This window comes from Drosophila subobscura, chromosome A (assembly GCF_008121235.1).
Source record: "Drosophila subobscura isolate 14011-0131.10 chromosome A, UCBerk_Dsub_1.0, whole genome shotgun sequence".
NCBI lineage: Eukaryota > Metazoa > Arthropoda > Insecta > Diptera > Drosophilidae > Drosophila > Drosophila subobscura.
This window is the reverse complement of record NC_048530.1, coordinates 18456550-18475688: the sequence shown is the minus strand read 5'-3', so window position 1 is coordinate 18475688 and position 19139 is coordinate 18456550. Positions and strand designations below refer to the sequence as shown.

Here is a 19139-nt window from a genome sequence, read left to right as displayed (position 1 = left end):
GTCATAGCTGTAGGTTCCGACGTTGCTCTGTCCTGCCTTCTCTCCTCATTAGCCTCGAGTACATCAATCATCGGCTGGTTTTAATTTTAAAATAAAATATAAAAATCGCACGCTGTTAAATCCCTTCTCTGGCCGTTCCACCGCCTACTGCAGCCGCCTCCTGCGGTTCGGGATGGGGCACTTAATTAAATCCTATGCCACACACACACACAGCCACCCCCATTAGCCACCCACCATAAACCATCCTCCGCCTGTCTTCCCATTTACTTCGGCGGGCAACCAACCACGCAGCGAATCCCGCCCACTGCCGGAGCCAGAGGAGCAGCCGCAGCCCTGTGGCGTCATCTCTTTCTGGCATGCTTGAAAATTTCCCTTGAAGAGGGAAATTTTTGCAGCTCCTTCATTGTGCTCAAGGAGCGCCATTTTGACGGTGCTTCTCGGGACTCCTGCTGGGGCTCGGGGGTGGAAAGTGAAATGTGGATGTGGACTTTGACTCCTCCTGGAGTCATGTCCTTCTGCTCATGTGTTGCCCGAGGGGGGAAGCCAGCAGCAGCAAGATTGATCTATTTTAATAACCCAGGCTCAACGCCAAAATGTAAACGGCAAAATAAGATGTTAAATTTTTGAACGAATTTTTAATTTACTCCCACCCCACCAGCCTCCAGAGAAGGGTCTCATCCGAGCTAATCCACCGCAGTCTAAGCTGGCAGCATAATTGGATTTTATTGCAAGCAGAAAAAACGAACAGAGATGAATGAGTTTTCATTGCGCGTTAATCCTTTGCTCTTTATAGTATCATATTTTTGTCGAATGAATCGTTGAGAAAATACAGTTTAGTGATCTGATGTACGAGTAGTAGTTGGAATAAATAAATATAGTAGGTATATGTATGTATATATATATGTACGTATGGTATATGCTAAAGCTAGTCCGGACTCTTTCTCTTGCTGCTCGCCAGTTGTCCATCATCCGCAGCATCAGCATCAGCGTTTGTTGTTTTGTTTCTCCACATTAAAAATTACAGATTACAAAAAAAAAAGCACATACACAGACAGACAGTGGACACTCCAAGACTGAGCAACAAACAGCCCTCGAAGCTGCTTTTAAACATACGAGTATCCATCCTTACACTAACTTCTACGATATCTACGGCTCTGGCGTTCTTCTGTAAAACCGAAAAAACAAACAAATGCATTTTACAGATTACTTAATATTTAATAAACAATTGGTTTTCATGCTGTTGCTGCTGCTGGTTGCTCTTCTTCCGCTTCATTCATTCAGCCACGATTTGTCGACTTACTCATTCATTTTAGTCTACAAATGGTTTAGGGGGAAGGGCCACATAGATATGGACATACAAAATGGATTTTAGAAAAAAAAAACAAAAAAAAAACATACACTAAGGGTGTGGGAACTCTAAAGTTAAAATATTTTCTTCGTGTCGTGTCTGAGCGGCCACACATTGAGGAAATTTCTGATTATAAATATACACAAAAGACGGTAGACGCGAGCTGCGAGACCGATGCCCCTCTAGGTCTCAAAGTATTTGTAGATTGCCGTCACGTAGGACATCACCTGCATCCAGTCGGGTCGCTCCAGCTGGCACATATCGTTGATGTTCTAAAAGGGCATAACGAAAACCAAATTGAGGTCACTGTCACACGCAAACGGTTGGCAGACCGTTGACTCACCAGTGTGGTGCCAATTCCCACTGATTCGGCGGCGGCAAAGGCTAGCGAAAAGTTACGCCGCTTGTTCGCCTGACTGAGCTGATCGTAGGGTATGCGATCCGGCAGATAGGAATGAAGGATCGCACAAAAGGCCAGGCCATCGTTCCACGATGAGCTGAAGTTCGTGATGTCAATGTTGCGGTAGCCCACGGTCTTGTTCTGGCACCACTTGAGCAGTGCATTCCGCTTGGAGCCGCCATTCTTGGCCAGCATATTCAGTGGATCCTTGCGCTCACCTAAAGCAGAGAGAGAGAGAACAGAATGTTAAAGAAGGAAGAGAGCCACTGGCTACGCTTGACCTACCGCTAATAAAGGACTTTGAGACACTGCCAAAGGGCAGACTGGGCGGTTGGCTGCTGCCGCTGCTGCTGGGCGTTGCCGGTGTGGAGGGCTGCGAGGAGTTGGCAGCCGTCACCTGCTGCTGCTGCTGCTGCTGTTGTTGCTCGCGCAGCGGTAATGTGGCTTTGGTAGAGTTAGCTGATCCTCCTCCTCCTCCTCCTCCTCCAGTTCCAGCGTCAGCTGTTGCTGCAGTTGTTCCTACATTTACGTGCAGATTGCTGCTCTGCAGGACGGGCAACCGTAGCTGTGGATGAAAACCCCAAAGATTGATCAGAGAAGCTTCAAACAGAAGCGTCTAAATGTTTGCTTACGCTCTCATGCCAGTCACCGGAGGCGGGCAGAATGATGGGCGTGTTACCCAGCTCGGGCGTGCCACTATTCAGGCTCGAGTTGGAGCTGTAGTTTGACTCTGCCTCATCCGACTTCCCTTGCTAAAAGAACAGATAAAGGAACGAGTTCAGGCGAGTGCACAGCTAGAAAGGGGGAAGATCCCACATACCGCCTTGTTATTCTCGATGCTCTCGATGAGGGTCTTGACGGACAGCCTGGAGTCCTGCCGGCTAAAGCTAAGTTTACTGCGACGCGTGGCCATCTCCAGCTGGACCGTGGACAGCACCGACTGTGGCGTCTCCGACGGCTGCGTTTCTGTACAACGTAATCACAAAGAGAGTTTCAAATCAAAGAGTTAATTGGGAAGTGGAATTGAGCTTTGAGCTTACGCTGCTGGACCGGCTTTGAGCTGGCTGTGAGCTTCTCCAGCTGCTGCTCCAGCAGCCGAATCTTCTCCTTTTGCGTCTTGTTGTCGAGCACGAGCTGCTCGCGAGCGCTTAGCGCCTCAGTCTTGAAGTCATTTGCAACACGCACGGTCATCAGCAGATCCGCCTGGAACTGTTGCCATTCCTCAGCCTCTCGTCGCCGCAGCTGCGTCTCCTTGTCCAGCCGCTGCTCGGTGTCGCTCAGCTTCAGCTTCACATCGCCCAGATGCCGCTGCGTCTCACCGAGCAGCGTCTGCAGCTGGGCCTTGTCCTCGTGGTGGCACTTGGACTGCACCTGCAGCTCGGCCACACGCTCCTCCAGCGCCTGGCAGTCACCGGCCAGCTTGTCCTTGTCCCGCTGCAGCTGCTCCAGCCTGTACTCCAGATGGGAGACGGCGCACTTGGCATTGTTCTTGGCCACCTTGCACTCCTCGCTGAGGCCGGCCAGCTGCTCCCGCAGGCGGCGAAGCTCCGCCTGGCTGCGCGACCACTGATCCTGCAGCTCGGCCACTCGCTCCTCCAGGGCATCCTTCTCGCGGCGGGCCGCGTCCAGTACGTCACTGAGATCGGTCTTGTCGCCGCGCGCCAAGTCCGCCTCCAGTTCCTCGATCTTGGAGCGGGCATTCTCGAGCAGCGTGCTCAGCCTGCTGATCTCAATGGCCCGCTGTGAGATCTCCTCCTTGGCCTGCGAGAACTGCGCCTCGCCCTGCTTGCGCTCCGCCGTGGCCGCGTCCAGCTGCGAGTCGAGCAATGCGATGCGCTCCCGCTGCCGCTGCTGCTCCTGCTGTGCGGCATCGCGGGTCTGCCGCAGCTCGGCCAGCTCCCCGTTCAGCTCCTCCTGCTTGAGCAGCACCGCCTCGCGCTCCTCCTGCGACGTCTGGATGAGATCCAGCAGCTTCTTCTCGCGCTCCGAGGTGCACACCTCCGCCGCCTGCTTGGTGTCGCGCAGCAGCAGCTCCTGCAGCGTGCTGATCTGCGTGCGGGATTCGTTAAGCTTTTCCGTTTGGCGGCAGAGCGACTGGAAGAGCACATCCTTCTCCTCGGCGAGACGTTCGTTTTCCGTTTGGGTGTCGCTGAGCTGCGTTTGCAGATCGGCCAGCTCCTGGAGAGTGGCCTGCAGCTCCTCGTTCGTTGAGTAGTGAGTCTCCTCCATCTGAATGATCTTGTCCTGCAGACAGGCTACTGATATCTCGCTGGACGACGACTGCTTGTCCCAGTCGGGCGTGAGGCAGGGCGTCCCATCATGCGCTTCATTTGCCTGTGCGAAAGGGAGAAATTATGGAATCCATGGAGCAATTTTTCTTTCGTTAAATACTCACACTGGGCAGTGCTATGGAGGCGGGTGCTGAGCTATGCAAACGCTGCGAATCTTGTATAATCTGATGCTTCTCCGCATCCGACAATGGTGAGTTGACAACGTCCCGCAAGCGATTGCGCAAAGATTCATTTTCATATTTTAGATTGCCGATTTCCATTTGTGTTTTCTCCTGTAGGTTCTGTGGAAGCGGAAAGATCAGTTTTGTTTTGACTGGATTGGATTGGATTATATTCAATTCGCTTGAATCTCAGAACTCGACAGGTGAGTCCAAGTTTTGTTGTTGCTGTTGCTGTCGCTGTTGCTGTTGTTCGAACGACGCAAAACCCCAAGCTCTCTTCACTGCATTTTGCTCTGCAATCAATTAAGGAGAGCTCTGACTTTCTGCCTGTCTGTTTATCGTTACTTGTATATCTTATAGAACATATTAAATATCAATAAATATTGGTTTGAGTAACGAAGCGCAACGCCCCCCCGCCGCAGGTACACACCCAACTCGTACCACTCGTACGGCTGGACTGGTGTCCACGGCATTCACGGGTATGTTGGATCCTTAATCGATCTTAGTTATAAATATAAACCTCAGTTTTCCTCCTCCACAATTGCATACGCTTAGGCACAGCTTATGGCTTTACAGGGTATCACTACATCAATCAGCCATGACAACGCATCAGCGACAGACAGCATGAACAACAACAACAACAACAACAACTTGTGGTTAGCTTTCCTCAACCCTTTGCCCTACAACCAACCAATGCCCACCTGCATCTTAACCAGATCGCCCTTCAGTTTGGCCACCTCGCTTTGGTATGGCAGCAGCTCCGTGATGCGTGTCTCCAGCTGCAGTTGCTCGCTTCCCAGACGATCCAGCTGCCGCTGCAGCTCCTGCATTTTGTTGTTAGCCTGAAAGAGGGGGAGGGAGGGCAAGAGAAAGGGTTTCGTTTGGGGCAACGCAATGCTTTATCGATTGGTGTCGCTTACCTCTAGGAGCTGCTGTTGTTGCTGTTCTTTGTTGAATAGTTGTTGCTGATGTTGTTGGTGTTGTTGGTGTTGGTGTTGCTGTTGCTGATAACTGCTGGCTGCCACGGCTGCCACAGCCACGGCGGCTGCTGCAGCCGGAAATCCGCCTGCCGCCGTACTATTGCTGCCACTGTTGTTGCCTCCAGTGTTATTGGTGCCACTGCCACTGCCACTGGCACTGGCACTGGCTGATGTTGCCGATGCTGCTGTGGCTGCTGCTGCTAGTTGTTGATAGAAATCCGCTGCGGCGGCGGCAGCAGCGCCACCATCTTGCAATGCGGCCAATGCGTTGTTGTTGTTAATATTGTTGTTGTTGCCGCTGCTGCTGTTGTTGGTTGCCGCTGATGGTGGCACGGCCGCAATGGAAGTCATTAGTTGTTGGTGTTGTTGGTGTTCCGGTTGTACATTCGCATTTCGGGTCGCTGCTTGTTGTTGTTGGTGCTGAAGTTGCTGTTGTTGTTGCTGTAGTTGCTGCTGTTGTTGTTGTTGTAATACTGGCAGCTGCTTTGGTTGCTTTTGTCCTTTTAACTTTGACTTTTTCAGCGGCAACGTGTTGCTCTGTTGTTGTTGTTGTTGTTGCTGCTGCTGCTGTTGCAGTTGTTGTTGAAGTCGCTGTTGTTGTTGTTGATTGGTTAGCAGCAGCGCATCTTCATCGCCCACATCCACGCCCCTTTCGTAAGTAGCTGCCTCGTGATTGGAATAAAACTTTGTTGTCGTTGTGCCACTCGCAGTTGCAGCTGTTGCCGCGTTATTCAGTTGCTGCTGCTGCTGTTGTTGTTGTTGTTGTTCGTGTGCCGTGTTGAGGGATGTACTCGACTGCGACTTTTGGCGATTGTTGTTGGAATGCTGCTGCTGTTGCTTGTGCGAGGAGTTCGAGGAGTTGGAACTCGAAGTCCCTTGTCCTCTGCGAAACAATGATTTCAGCTTAATCATTTTTGTGATTCTCGTTTGTTGGTGCAAATTTTATTGTATGATTTTAGTTGTTGTAGCAAAACGTAAACCATAAACTCTACGTATGTGGATTTTCCGTGACTTTTTGGGCTTTATTTAACATGTAATTGATCTTTAAGCTCCCCTTTTATGGCATTATTGATACCACATGCTCGAGTCTTCGGCTTTAACTTATCTCAAGCTCACAATTTCGTAGATTGAGCTGCAGTTTTATTAATTTAAACACCACTTGTGGGATCTTAAGCTCCAGTTTTTGGTCCGAGCTGATGTTGAATCTCCCCAATTGTGGAGGGCTGTGATCTTATTGATTTTTCTGGATCTCTTTCGTTTCTTATATCGAGGCACTCGTTTTCGAAATGGTCGTCGTTTATCGTTGTTTATCGTTATCTTTATTGCAATTAGTAGTCGTTTATCGTTGTGTATTGGTATCGTTCTAACTATTATTATTATTATTCATTAATGCATATTTGTCATATGAGTCGCACTGCGTTCGTTTCCTTGCCCTGTTATCACAAATTTATATTTTATCAATTCGATTTGCTTTCTATCTTTCTCTCTCTCTCTCTCTCACCCTCGCTTGCTTCCTCTGGCCACTCTCTCTCTCTCGCTTATGCTCTCTCTCTCAGAAAAAGTGAAATTTCTGCCATATTTGGTGTCGTTTCTTTGGGTAGTGCAAGTTGCCGGCAAAAGACCTTCGCGAACAGATCCAAGCGATGAATGAAAGCAAACGAATGGGGGAAAAGCAAATGCTAATGACAATGCGTGATGTTGCATGCAACATCGGAAAAATATATGCAAACAATAACAACAATATAACTCGTTTGTGTCCGCAGACAATCGCACGGCATTGTGCCAGATAAGCGGCCACAGCGAGAGAGCGCACTCTGTTAGTTAACAGAGCTCTAGCGGCTGTCACTCAAGAGAGGCGGCACGGCACGAACGATCAAATCAGAAACAGTGACTGACGCACAAGCACAGACACACACTCCCCTAAATTAATATGCATCACAGCAACAACAATTTCGATCGGGAGGGGACTTTGAAGTTCAGAAAAGGCCAATCCCACAAAACCGTCTCCCCACCACTAGCTTCCTAGAGAGAGATTATTGCAACGTCAACATTTGAACAGCGCGCACTTGTGCACACACACATATGCACAGTGGTGCCCACAATTATTCACACAGCCTTAACCGGCAAGCCAAGCCATAATGGCAAGATATGGCTTCCAAATATAACCACTACTAAAGCTAGAATTGTTTGCAAATATCAACGAAGGTTGCAAAAGTTGAGCGAATAATTGTGGGAATCACTGTAACAATAGAAGTGTACGAACATGCATATGCACGTACATATGCATGTTTGTATGTAAATAGGCGCCAGTGGGAGCAAAAGCGATCAAGAGATCAGCAGAGGACTCAACTTCCCCTGCCCCTACCCGCTGGGTACAAGGGCCGCACTGTTGTGTTTGTTCATGTGTTATTTTCTCCCCCCCATTGTCATAGGCCGGATTACTCATGGCCCGGCATGACACGACGCGTCTCTCCCCCCCGCCCACGCCCACTACTTCCAATTGAAAGAAACGAGGCTGAATTGTAACATGACATTGACAGCTGACCGCAGTCGGCAGCAGTGCACTTGCAAGCAGCCTGTCGCGGGCCAGTGTTGGTAAACTATCTGCCCATATACATAGAGCTGGCGGCTTATGTGTCTTGGCCATTTATGGCCTCGGAAACAGTCCGGCAACAGAAATCTTTTGTTAATTTGTTGTTTTTTTTGGGACAGCGCATAGCCCACGCGAAACACGCAAATTTGTGTTTATTTCATTTAGGCCTTTAAATTGAAAGGCAAACAGAGACGAACGACATGACATCATGCAAACAGAAACCAAAAAAATAACCGAAATTAAATGTACATTTGAGGGACACTTTTTAATTGCTGATGAACATGAAACCTTATCAGGTGGTGAGGGGTTTATCTAGACCCGCAATTTGTTTGCACTGCGATAATGTTGGATAATTGGCCAGCAAGAAAGTGAAAAAAATCACAGAGCAGTTGGAGTGGAGTCGTTTATCGTTTTAATGTTAATTTGATTATGTGTCGGCGAAGGCAACAGTTGATGGGATGTTGGGCAGGGGGGGTGGTGCACACGCGCGCCCTGATTTCGGCAACACATGTGCGTTGTCCAGCACTGTGCAATGCAACTGCACAGTGGGAGCAAGCGAAACAGGATGTGGAGATCTCTTGGATTGCCCTTCAAGCAACAGTAGAGAGGGAGAGAAAGATAATTGAATGGAGCCACAAACACACACGCACGCAAACACGCAAACGCTGATTTAATTTCTTGCAGCAAATAACTGTAAAGGGGTATTTTTTCTTTATTTTCGCACTCTTTCGCGCTAGCGCAAAGAAAAATAAACCGGAATACGCCAGCAAAACAAAAAAGTCAACTCTTCACACGACACACCAGCACAAAAGGCACACACATATACACGAATCGTATACACGCACGTACGCACATACCCGAGCGGAATAATAGTTACGAATTATTAACTACGGCATCCACATAATGAAATAAAATAAAATAAAAATGAAGAAAGAACAACAAGGCGGAGGCGCAGCGAGAAAGAAATGCACGAGAAATGAGCGACAAAAAAAAATAGAACTGACAACAAAGCGACGCGCGTTTTCTGTTTCTGTTTTTTCTGCAAACAACAACAACAAGTGTCCATCAGTGCTGGAAAACTATCGATATGACTATCGATAGCTGCTTCTAACACCTATCTTCCAACAATATACATGTAATTGTTGTGGCGAAGCCATTCAATTGCCCTATCCAACTTTATTTAACTGCTTTTGAGTATGCGCTACAGTCTGAATTTTAAGATGTGTAGAAATTCTCGAATCAAGCGATATTATTGTTAATCGAATTGCGGAAATCGCCAAGCGCATTCGTCTCGCAACACTATCGTGAGCTGCACGGCGCTAGGTGGCGCTTCGCACGGCGCATGCGTGCCGCGTTGCCCAACACCACAAAGGCGCGCTAGTTTTAAAATTTTGAAACTACACATTTGATCAACTCAATTCACAGCAACTGAAATACTCAATTTATAATTGTCAACGCAGTCAAGCCTCCGCTGGCATTAATAATTGTTTTTAATGTATGGTGTAGAGTTTTCTTTCAAGACCAACCTGGGAGAAACCTGACCGAGTGTCTGCCCTCCATCGCTTTGAAGGTCAAGAGTTTAGCAAGAGCGGAAAGGGTATGCAAAATCTTCGACTTTCCAATGAACGACAAAACATTTCATTCTCTTGTTAATTTTCGCCCGCCACTCTACACATTCTTTGTGGGATTTTCTTGCAGATACTTTTGCCTCTTCTTCTTTGGGCTCTTTCTTCTTTATTCCCTACCTATTCCACCTTCTTTTCTAATTCCCTCTTCTCTTCTTCTCTTTCTTGGGAGCTTATCAAAGAGAAGCAGCAAAACTTAGGAGAGAGAGAGAGAGAGAGAGAGAGAGAGAGAGAAAAAACCGCAAAAGCCACCAAAGCGCGTCGTTCGGTTTTTTGTTTTGCGGTTTTCTGCATTTCTCTTTTTGTTTCTCTTTTATGATTTTTCATTGTTTTCGGAGAGGTTGGTTATGGATCGGGCTGGGGGAGGGTCTCGCTTTCGATGGGGTCTATGACCATACAGAAACGTCACTTATCGTTACAGCTGCTGCTGCCGCGCTCACACCATAATCATGTCTGTGTACCGCTGATAACCGCAGAAGCTGACCATCAGCTAGCCCCCTGCCCCGCGCCGGTATCGCATTACGCTCTGCTAGTGGCCCACCACCTCTATGGATCCAACCTCTATGGCCAGCGAGCATGACATATTCAAAAAAATGCACGTAATCCCAGCACACAGGCACCGACACTCGTATACCCTGTCCATTAGAAATTTCAGCGATTATATCAATAAATATTTGACAGCTCATTGCGAAGTCTCTTTTAAGAAGATCTCAACAGGGAAAACAGGGATACGCACATAGAATACGTGCAATCAAAATGTAAATTTTCTCCTGCAGAGAGGCAGTGAGAGAGGGGCACATGAGTACCGGTACTCATATTCAAAGTTATTCAGCATTAGCCATAACCAGAAGTGCCGGCCACTGGCCTAGCGTGAGCCAGAGCCAGAGCGAGGGGTGGGGTGGGCCAGGGAGGCAGGCCGGCCCCCTCGGGCCATTCACTTGTGTGCGTGTGCGTGGAGTGGGGTTAGGTAAAGTACGGTGCGGCGAGGTGTATTGCTCTGTGAATTTTGTTTCTTTATGAACGGTTACGCTTTGGCGCGCCAAACCAATGCTCGCTACAGCCCAAGCAAAGAGGCATATCGGATGCCAGATGAATGAAGGAAGCAACGGAGCAGAGAATATCGGTAAATGAGAAACAAACGAGCAATGGAGGATGAAGTATAAGATAATCAGCCAATTAATGTGTGCTCCTGTTGAGAAACAAAAAACAAATAAGTTCTGATATGCACGGACATGAAGTTATGTTTAGCAATACGAAGAGCTAAATGCTCTATTAACCTTGGAATGGCATATAAAACGTCGTCGCTTTACACGGAGAGATGGCAAAAGAGATAAAGATGGAGCGAGAGAGAGGGCACCTGTTAATGCAATGCCGAATGAGAGAAAAAACTGTAGCGCACCGGAGCGCTGTCGCAGCGGTCGACGCCTGCGCCGCAGCTGACGCGAACCGTTTTACCGCTCGAATTATGCGCCGCGTAGCTCTCCCTCGTTCAAGCAGTGCGTATGCTTATGTTCCATCGCGCATTGTTCACCGCCCCACCACGACCGCCAGCCATATGCTGGCCGGCTCTTGTTATACCCTTGAAAGAAGTGCGTTGAGGCTTTGACCAAATGTTTGGCGGCCAGGCAGTACTTTCCTATTCATATTCTTCGTCAGGATCAACAGGAGAGAAACAAAATTAGATCCCTATAGCATATGGCTGCCATAGAAACTGTTGTACGAGAAAAGAAACTCGAATTTGATGAAAATTTCCACATTTCTCAACGTTTTGGGAAAGTTTTTCTATAGAACCATGGGAACGATAGGTCTGCGAGGGTATTCAAAGCTTCGGAACCCTAATCTAGTCTTTCTTTCTGGTTTATTGTATAATTTCTTTAGTGCTAGCCCAAGAGCTTTGACTTTGGTTTTTTGATGCATAGAAACGGCCCCGAAATCCGTTTCCTTTCGCTCCTCTAGTGTATAACAATAAATTATTTTTAGAAAACGGTTTCATTTTCGCTTGTCGAAATATAAATTAACTTTTTTTTCTCGGTTATTGTTGGGAGTTTTAGCCATTGTTGTGTGTTGACATGCCGTCGACCATTTCTAAAAGTTGTGTTTCTTTTTTGTAAATACATATTTATGCGCGTTTTCTTCTTGTTGTGGAATTTTAGGTGTTTTCTTTGATGTTTGATGGTTTACGTTTTGCTACGGATGTTACTTTCGGACTTAGAAGCGGCAGAAAGTGGAAGTTTCACTTTCAAAAATGATATAATTAATGCGTTTTTAATCGTTTTCTTGTCGAACAGACAGCAACAACAAATACAAACTGGAACATAATTTTTCTTAGTCTATTTTCGTAGTTTTGCCACTCACCCGTCGCCACCTCCGGGAAATGTGCTGCTGCAGTCGCTCTGATGGAGGAGGTGGAGGATGAGAGAAGAGAAGAACAGCAGCGCAATAATCAATCAAACGGTATTTTCTCGACAGCTTTTGGTTGCTGTCTTCGCTAAGCCGCTCTATCCGTGTGCGTTTTTGTGTGTGTTAGAGAAGCACTTGCACCTTTGACTTTTGGGGGTCGGTTGTAGATGGAGGGGGTGGCTTGGTTCAACTTTAACCGTTGCTCGGCCACTGCGAAATGACTGAAACAGGAGGGAGAGAACACTTTATACATTTGTATGTATGTTTGTATTTCTATATGGGAGATTCGATCATAGGCACATATGCATTTCGAAGCAACGGTAACACACGCACACACATTTCAAACGATTCCTTAAGAAACAGAACAGCTGCAACATAAGCAGCAGTGGCAGCGGCAGCAGAGGCGGGCTTCTCTGTCGGCGTTAATTATATTAGAAATTCGTTAGCGAAGCCTTGTAGCAGTTGTGGCTGCAGCGGCGGCGGCACCTCTAACAACAATGATGAAGAAATGCAACTAATTAGCAATTATTTGCGGCTTTTAACATTTCTTTTATATTTCCACATATTCCAATTAGATGGGGTGAGAGAGGAAAGCAGTGGAGCCGCTGTCTGCAAATGCCATTTGCTGTTGCTTTTCTAATGCAGTCGCCGCCTCTGCCACTGCTGCTGCTACTGCTTGTCCCGTTATTTCACAGACACAGAGACAATCGGAGCAGCAGTGCAGTCGCTGTCATTGCTGATGACCTCCGACAAGAGTGCACTGCTTGCCTGATAATCAATTAATATTCATTTATTTTTTTGTTACAATTAAAAATACGTTTGAAGTTGTACATTTGTATGTGTGCTGTGTGTTGGATGCTGCCGCGACGCGACTGTTGTTGCTGTTGCACTGCCTCTGCTGCTGATTTGTTGTTTTATTTTTAGATAGAGCTGAATTAGCTCCAACCGCACGCACGAATGCACAGTCTCGAGAGATTGTCAGATTGTCAGCCGCAATGCAATCACTTCTTCACAAGCCGAAGGCTCACGGGGCATTATCAATGTTGCTAATATTACGTTTATTGTTGTTATTTTTTGATCCGTCCGCGTCGCGTCGCGCTCCAGTATGACCGCGGATTTGTCGATCAAATATACCGCATGACCCTTAAAAATAAACCGCACTGTCTTCTAATTTTCAAAATATACCTTAAATATACCGCACCCTAAATCACTTTCCTCGCTTTTGATATTCTAATTAATATTACCAGTTAACTAGCCCTCTCAGCACTAAAACTATCATTTTTTGCGATTGATGAATCAATTCTCCACACGATTGGCTAGTTTTCATGAGTTTCTTAAATAGGATTGTATACAAAATAAGGTCCAAGCTAAAAACATATAGTGTACCGTAAATGGTCACCCTGCTTGGCTGGTTCGCGAACGAACAGGCAAAAAATACCTATTCACCAGTAATGGCATATTACTAATTTAAGGCTACATTTACATGATGAAGCACACACATATAGCATGTTTTCAAATGCATTTAGCTTGTTTAAGCTTTAAGAAATTTGTTGCCATTTATTTTGTATTTGCTGCTCTCAAAAAACAAACGGCTGTGTGTATTTTTGGCCATTTTTAGTTTTCTCCGAATCTAGCTGGTTTTTATTGATTCTAACTATCTAGCGGCTCCATCTCTGTATATATACCAACAGAGAATACCACTATTAAACCAGACTTTGCTTTTTGTTTTTATATTTTCTTTGATTGCAACCATCAATTGTTATAACAAAAAAAAAATGATGTTAACTAATTATAGTTTAGATGAATAAATGTCTGCTTTACTCCTTAACTCTATCCACAGTGCTAGAGTCGAATGGTATCTCCTCCACCTTCCTGAAGCCCGAGTAGCGTATGATTTTGCCAGTTCCCTCCACTTTAATGTGCCTGGCTAACTGTTGGGCCGGCGACAAGGCCATTTCCTCCTCCGTCTTGATACCATGGTACTTTGCCCAGTCGTTGCGTCCTGTGTAGACCATGTAGCAGACCAGGCCGAAGGCGTTCCAGGCCAGAATCGCATAGCCAATGCTGAGGCGGCGCTTCCACATTTCGGCACGGTGCTCCGGAATGGGGCTTGTGTTGCGCCGCACCAAGCGCCGTAGCCATTTCATCTCAAAAAGTGCCATAGTTTTGTGTTTATTGGAAACAACAGTTATGTTATGTAAAAGCGCGTTGCGGTGCCGCCGTTGCACAAATCGTAAACAAATGGTGCCCGAACAGCTGTTCGATGCGAGCAGGGTATTCAGGTCAACGCACAAAAGCACACATCTAGTCTTTATGCTGCAGCTCGCTGCACCTGACGGCTCTCACTTGAAAAGATTCCTTGGATGAAAATTCGGCTCTTTAATGCTGTGATAGCAACTGTTAATTAATAGCACAAATTCCAAGCTGGCTCCTGCCGACCAGGTGGCAACCCTCATCTGTCAGCCGTGTCAACGGCGCTTCATGAGCAGGCGAATGTTGTTTTTGTTATAAAAGATAATGTTATTCGGACCCGAACAAACAAAGCAAACACTCGATTTATGCGATTTGGGTTCGAGAAACTAAAACAATTTCCCACAAACCAAGCACACGCCCGTAGTCCAAGCATAGGGAACACAAACGCCATTTGGTGAGTGGAAGGCAAAACCGCCAAGAATTTAATTTCTTACAACGTAATTTATTTAGGCCTTAAAACCGACCAACAACTAATTCAAAGAAGGCCAGCGAGTGGGGATCAAATGCTAGCAACCGATTGGAATCTTGTCCACTACAAGAGCTAGGAGTAACCGGCCACGTCGGGATGCCCACCACACGCAATTCGTCGAAGCAGGCGGCGTCGCCGCAGGACAACAGGCGCATTGCTGGCGGTGGCGGACTGGTGCCAGAGGAGGAGGCAGCCAACATGCCCAACCTGTCCACACTGTCGCTGGACGAGCTGAAGCAGCTGGACAGGGATCCGGAGTTCTTCGACGATTTCATCGAGGAGATGTCTGTGGTGCAACATCTAAACGAGGAGCTGGACTCGATGATGAACCAAGTGGAGAATATATCACGTATGCAATGAACTAAATCCATTCAAGCGACCAACACACAAATCATTTATATCCACACAGGTGAAAATGAGAGCAAGGGCAGCCATCTGGTGGAGCTGAAACGTCGCCTCAGCGATGACTACACTGCCCTGAAAACGCTGGGCGAGAAGTGCGACCAGCTGAATAAGAAGTACTTGAAGAAATCGGAGGAATATGCCCCCCAGCACATACGCGTGAGTGAGCTCTTTTCGTGTATTGTTTTTCCTTTCCAATACGGTTGTGTCTTCGGTCTTATCCCATCCAGGAATTACTCCAAATTGCTGCCTCGAATGCCGACGCCGATTGCGATCGTCATGTGGAGCACTTTCTCAATGGAAAGATCGATGTGCAGACCTTCCTCAATACCTATCAGAGCTCGAAGAAGATCAGCTCGGAGCGCAAGGCCAAGGAGGAGCGACTGGGCACACAGCTGAGCGCCCTGGAGCGTGCCGGTATTTAGCAGCCCTAATAATGATGATAATGATGATGATGATGCTTACAACAACGATGATGAAACGCCGCCAATCAATCAACCCATCTCCAGAATGTACTGTACTAAATGTTATCTCGCAACCTTGCTCCAAACAAACTGGAGGGGTTCCACAAGTCGCAATATCTAGGATCTAAGCAAGGCAACCCCTCTCAAAAAACATTGGAGATCAAAATCAGAGCCGAGTACCCTTCGCTCGCCACAAAAACCGTATAATATCTAGTTGTAGATTTTATACAGATAGACACACACACACATACTTGTAAATCGTTAGGGCCCAATCAGAATGTATGGCTTTATATATTTTATAACTGTAATTTTAGATACGGAACGAACCATGTGTTATGAGTGTCCGCAGTTCAACTCAAGCTTAAACTCAAGCAAATCCCATACCAAAAAAAAAAAAAAAGAGAACCCAATCGAAATGAAATTGCCTGTATTCCCTCCTCCTGTCCACTAGGTTACGTCTGGGTCGCCTTTCCTGCCAACAGTTTTGTTTATCTGTACTACCCCGTATGTATGTATATTTAATAAAAGTTTATGATTTATCTCAAAGCCCGAGAATACACCATGAAATACACATGCCAATTGCTTTCTGTACAGCTTGGTTTATGGCTGTGCCTACAGTTGTTTGTTTATCGAGCAACTTAAACATTTTCATTGATAACTTTAGCTGCAACAGAAATTTAAGGCAACTTCTACCAACAGCAGCAAGGTGATGCCCCAACGCGCTAGTGCGTTTTATTGCACTCAAGCCAGAATGTTTTGGTATGCCAAGTTTAGTTTGGTTTAGAGAGTTTAAAGATAATCTATGAGCTAACCGCAAGCTGTAGCTGACCATAAATAATTAATTTCAGCAAAAAAAACATGCAATTTAGCGAATATTACGGCACATTTGGTGCGAAAAAGTGATCGCAAAAATACCACTTTTGGTATTTCCAGTATCTTTGTCGTTCTCTTGCCCACAAAAACACAAAACAAATAAAGAGCGTGGGACAAGTGGCCTTGCTAATTGTTGAAATGAATTTCTCTGCCTTTCTCGAGTACTCTCACCCGCCACTCTCCGTCACGGAGGCAGTGAATGGAATTGGCCAAGTTGCTGATAAGATCCCAGATAATCATAGTACACTGGGATCGTAAATTCAGTCGTTCAGTAATAAATCAGCACCGAGCACCTTGACTGCAGTTTGCAAAAAGCAAAAAACAAAAAAACAATTTTCGAAACACTGGAAGTAAAGCACACGGAAACGGAAAACAGCTGCAAAATGAGCGAGGAACTTGAGGTTCTGGTATTCGGTTCGGCCATCATAGATTTCATCTGGTAAGAGATTCATGGGCATTGCTGGTCTCCCCGCTGATCGGCATCTTCATTATTATTTTGGGCAGCTACACGCCTCGCCTGCCCAAGGCCGGGGAAACGCTTCACGGACACAAATTCCAGACGGGCTACGGCGGCAAGGGTGCCAACCAGTGTGTGGCAGCCGCCAGGCAGGGCTCCAGGACGGCCATGGTGGCCAAACTGGGCGGCGATACCTTTGGCAGCGACTACCTGCGCCAGCTGCGGGAGGAGAACGTCAATGTGAGCCACGTGCATCAGGTGGCGGGCCAGAGCACGGGCATTGCCCAGATCGCAGTCTCCGATGGTGGCGAGAACAACATCATTATTGTTGTGGGTGCGAACAACGAGCTGGACGCCAATGACGTCTTCCTCGCCAAGGAGCTGTTCTCCGAGGCCAAGGTACTCGTGTGCCAGCTGGAGACGCCCATTGCAGCCACACTGCAGGCGCTGCGCTGCTTCAAGGGTGTGTCCATTGTGAACGCCGCTCCGGCCATGGAGCAAACGCCGCCAGAGCTGTTGCAGCTTTCCAGCATCTTCTGCGTAAACGAGAGCGAAGCCGCCATAATGACGGGCGTGGGCAGCGTGAGCAGCATAAAGTAAGCACTGACCCTCCTCCTTCTGCGTTCCAACTAACAGATTCTGCCTTACAGCGAAGCCAGCAAAGCCTGCAAGCGGCTCATTGAGATGGGTGCCAACACGGTTATTCTCACACTGGGACCACTGGGCGCTGTGTGGGGTGGCAAGGAGGCGCCCGGCAAGTTTCAGCATGTCGCCGCTCCCCAGGTCAGCAATGTGGTGGACACAACGGGCGCGGGAGACGCTTTCATCGGTGCCTTGGCCCACAACCTGGCCCGCTTCCCCGAACGATCGCTCAACGCACACATCGCGGCCGCCTGTGCGGTGGCCTCGCAGTCTGTCCAGCTGCCAGGCACCCAGTCGAGCTTCCCACGCGCCTAGCCCGCCGTTTGCCACAGGAAGCTGTCGCTAGACCCGTGTACTTACGCCCAATAAATCTACAGCTTAAAACCCAATCTCTGTGCCTGTAAATGTGGACGCTCAGCTGTTGGGTCAGCTGTTGCTTTATAGATAAGTAAATAAGATCGCCCCCCATCATCAGGGAACTGCGACAAGAATCGAATGTACTTGCCGCTTGTAAATTCATCAATTGCCGCTGTATTATTTTTGTTGGATTGTGGCGGATTCCGTGGTTTTATCAGTATAGCTGAGGTTCTTAAATGCAGGACTCTGGATGCTCAGATGCTGCATTAGGTTTTGGTCCCGAGCTATTTAAAGGCAGGGTTTTTGCATGACGACCCCGTGGACAGAGGCAGCAATTGGTTTCCAGAATCCACAGGTGCAGAAAAAACTGATATTCGCTCCAAGCTTTTTGCCATAAAATAAAAGGAAATAGGTATGAAAAACACTTGTTGAATTTTTTTGTTGCATTTTTATTTCGATTCTTCACTCCAGCTAATTATATTTTAAACACATATTCAATTAGATTTGTATTTTCCCATTCAGATAAATTTTGTTTCAGTTTTCTTCTGGTTTTAGTTAGGCCCCTGGGGGGTGTGGGGTGTGTGGACAGGCCAACGACTGCCGTCCCCTGTTCGATTGGTCACAGCGATAGTTTTGCGATTAACTTATCGCCCGACCAAGCAGCGGATAACGATTAAATCCGCTGCTCAATCGACAATCGGACGGTAATCGGCGCGTCTTCCGCCTGACTTTAATTTCATTAAATTCTAAACACCTTTCGCTTTTCCATTTCTCCACTTTTGTTTCTTTTTCCTCATTGACTCTTCGATTTTGTCGTTTTTTTTAGCTTTGCATGTACAAATATTGGTATGTATAAGTTAAGTATAGTTGGTTGGGTGGACAGGGGCGAGGCAAAACTCTTCACCGAGTTTTGGGATGTGTGTGGGTGTGGGATGGGGGCGTGGGTTCATGCCTGGGAATTAGTATTTGTGGCTTTTGTTTTTAGTCGCGACTTTCATCAGTAGAAGTAGTTGAGTACATATGTTTTCTTTGTGTGTATATATAGAAGTATGTATACGTTTGTATAAATTTAGAGTTAGTTTCAATGCCACAGCCCCTCCCCAGTTGTGGGGGCATTGTTGTGTCATTATCATCGACGTGGCATCATCTTTCTAAGGGGGCTGAGAGAGAGAGATACACACGATCTATCTATTCGTATGGCGGGACTACTACCAACTATCAACTAGGTATTTTTATAGAATTCTTTGTTTAGCTATTCAATAGACTTAGTCATATGTTTATGGTTATAGTTTTCCATTTATTTTGCTCTCCATTCAATTATTATTGTTACTGCTGCTTATCGGCAAATCAACAAGTGCAAACAATACGCAAATGATGCATTTCGAACTCTACAAAGACACCAACTGACAACCGACCGACGACCC

The 19139-nt window shown here is 46.9% G+C and overlaps 4 protein-coding genes across 5 annotated transcripts; 2 read left to right on the top strand and 2 right to left on the bottom strand.

Moving 5' to 3' along the window:
• Positions 1-755: 755 nt before the first annotated feature.
• On the bottom strand, positions 756-12920 carry LOC117895598 (cytospin-A). Of its 2 annotated transcripts, XM_034803358.1 has the most exons (10): positions 5339-6306; positions 5121-5299; positions 4902-5042; positions 4144-4320; positions 2789-4082; positions 2569-2714; positions 2381-2500; positions 2034-2313; positions 1692-1966; positions 756-1620 (listed from the first exon to the last, which is right to left on the bottom strand). In XM_034803358.1, exons 1-10 carry the CDS (start codon positions 6090-6092, stop codon positions 1531-1533), a joined length of 3456 nt encoding a protein of 1151 aa, XP_034659249.1. In that variant the 5' UTR covers positions 6093-6306; the 3' UTR covers positions 756-1530. The 2 variants fall into 2 exon arrangements, with proteins under 2 accessions (XP_034659249.1, XP_034659241.1); XM_034803350.1 differs by lacking the exons at positions 4902-5042; positions 5121-5299; positions 5339-6306 and adding exons at positions 11754-12019; positions 12855-12920.
• Positions 12921-13587: 667 nt separating this feature from the next.
• On the bottom strand, positions 13588-14054 carry LOC117895651. The gene has a single exon (XM_034803450.1). It carries the CDS (start codon positions 13958-13960, stop codon positions 13616-13618), a length of 345 nt encoding a protein of 114 aa, XP_034659341.1. The 5' UTR covers positions 13961-14054; the 3' UTR covers positions 13588-13615.
• A 232-nt stretch (positions 14055-14286) lies between these two features.
• On the top strand, positions 14287-15928 carry LOC117895638 (vacuolar protein sorting-associated protein 37C). The gene is made up of 4 exons (XM_034803405.1): positions 14287-14445; positions 14502-14869; positions 14930-15081; positions 15153-15928. Exons 2-4 carry the CDS (start codon positions 14617-14619, stop codon positions 15345-15347), a joined length of 600 nt encoding a protein of 199 aa, XP_034659296.1. The 5' UTR covers positions 14287-14445; positions 14502-14616; the 3' UTR covers positions 15348-15928.
• A 478-nt stretch (positions 15929-16406) lies between these two features.
• Positions 16407-17747, top strand: LOC117895632 (ribokinase). The gene is made up of 3 exons (XM_034803391.1): positions 16407-16698; positions 16764-17312; positions 17367-17747. The coding sequence occupies exons 1-3, from the start codon at positions 16643-16645 to the stop codon at positions 17671-17673; spliced, it is 912 nt and encodes a 303-aa protein (XP_034659282.1). The 5' UTR covers positions 16407-16642; the 3' UTR covers positions 17674-17747.
• Positions 17748-19139: the final 1392 nt, after the last annotated feature.

Excerpts from the sequence above, each read along its gene's own strand:
- LOC117895598 (XM_034803358.1), bottom strand. The coding sequence starts at position 6,092 with ATGATTAAGCTGAAATCATTGTTTCGCAGAGGACAAGGGACTTCGAGT. Across the intron at positions 4,083-4,143 it reads CCTCCATAGCACTGCCCAGT|GCAAATGAAGCGCATGATGG; the intron begins GTGAGTATTTAA and ends CCTTTCGCACAG. Across the intron at positions 2,314-2,380 it reads CCGGTGACTGGCATGAGAGC|CTACGGTTGCCCGTCCTGCA; the intron begins GTAAGCAAACAT and ends TTTCATCCACAG.
- LOC117895638 (XM_034803405.1), top strand. The coding sequence starts at position 14,617 with ATGCCCACCACACGCAATTCGTCGAAGCAGGCGGCGTCGCCGCAGGAC. Across the intron at positions 14,870-14,929 it reads CCAAGTGGAGAATATATCAC|GTGAAAATGAGAGCAAGGGC; the intron begins GTATGCAATGAA and ends ATATCCACACAG. Across the intron at positions 15,082-15,152 it reads ATGCCCCCCAGCACATACGC|GAATTACTCCAAATTGCTGC; the intron begins GTGAGTGAGCTC and ends TATCCCATCCAG.
- LOC117895632 (XM_034803391.1), top strand. The coding sequence starts at position 16,643 with ATGAGCGAGGAACTTGAGGTTCTGGTATTCGGTTCGGCCATCATAGAT. Across the intron at positions 16,699-16,763 it reads GCCATCATAGATTTCATCTG|CTACACGCCTCGCCTGCCCA; the intron begins GTAAGAGATTCA and ends TATTTTGGGCAG. Across the intron at positions 17,313-17,366 it reads GGCAGCGTGAGCAGCATAAA|CGAAGCCAGCAAAGCCTGCA; the intron begins GTAAGCACTGAC and ends TCTGCCTTACAG.
- LOC117895651 (XM_034803450.1), bottom strand. The coding sequence starts at position 13,960 with ATGGCACTTTTTGAGATGAAATGGCTACGGCGCTTGGTGCGGCGCAAC.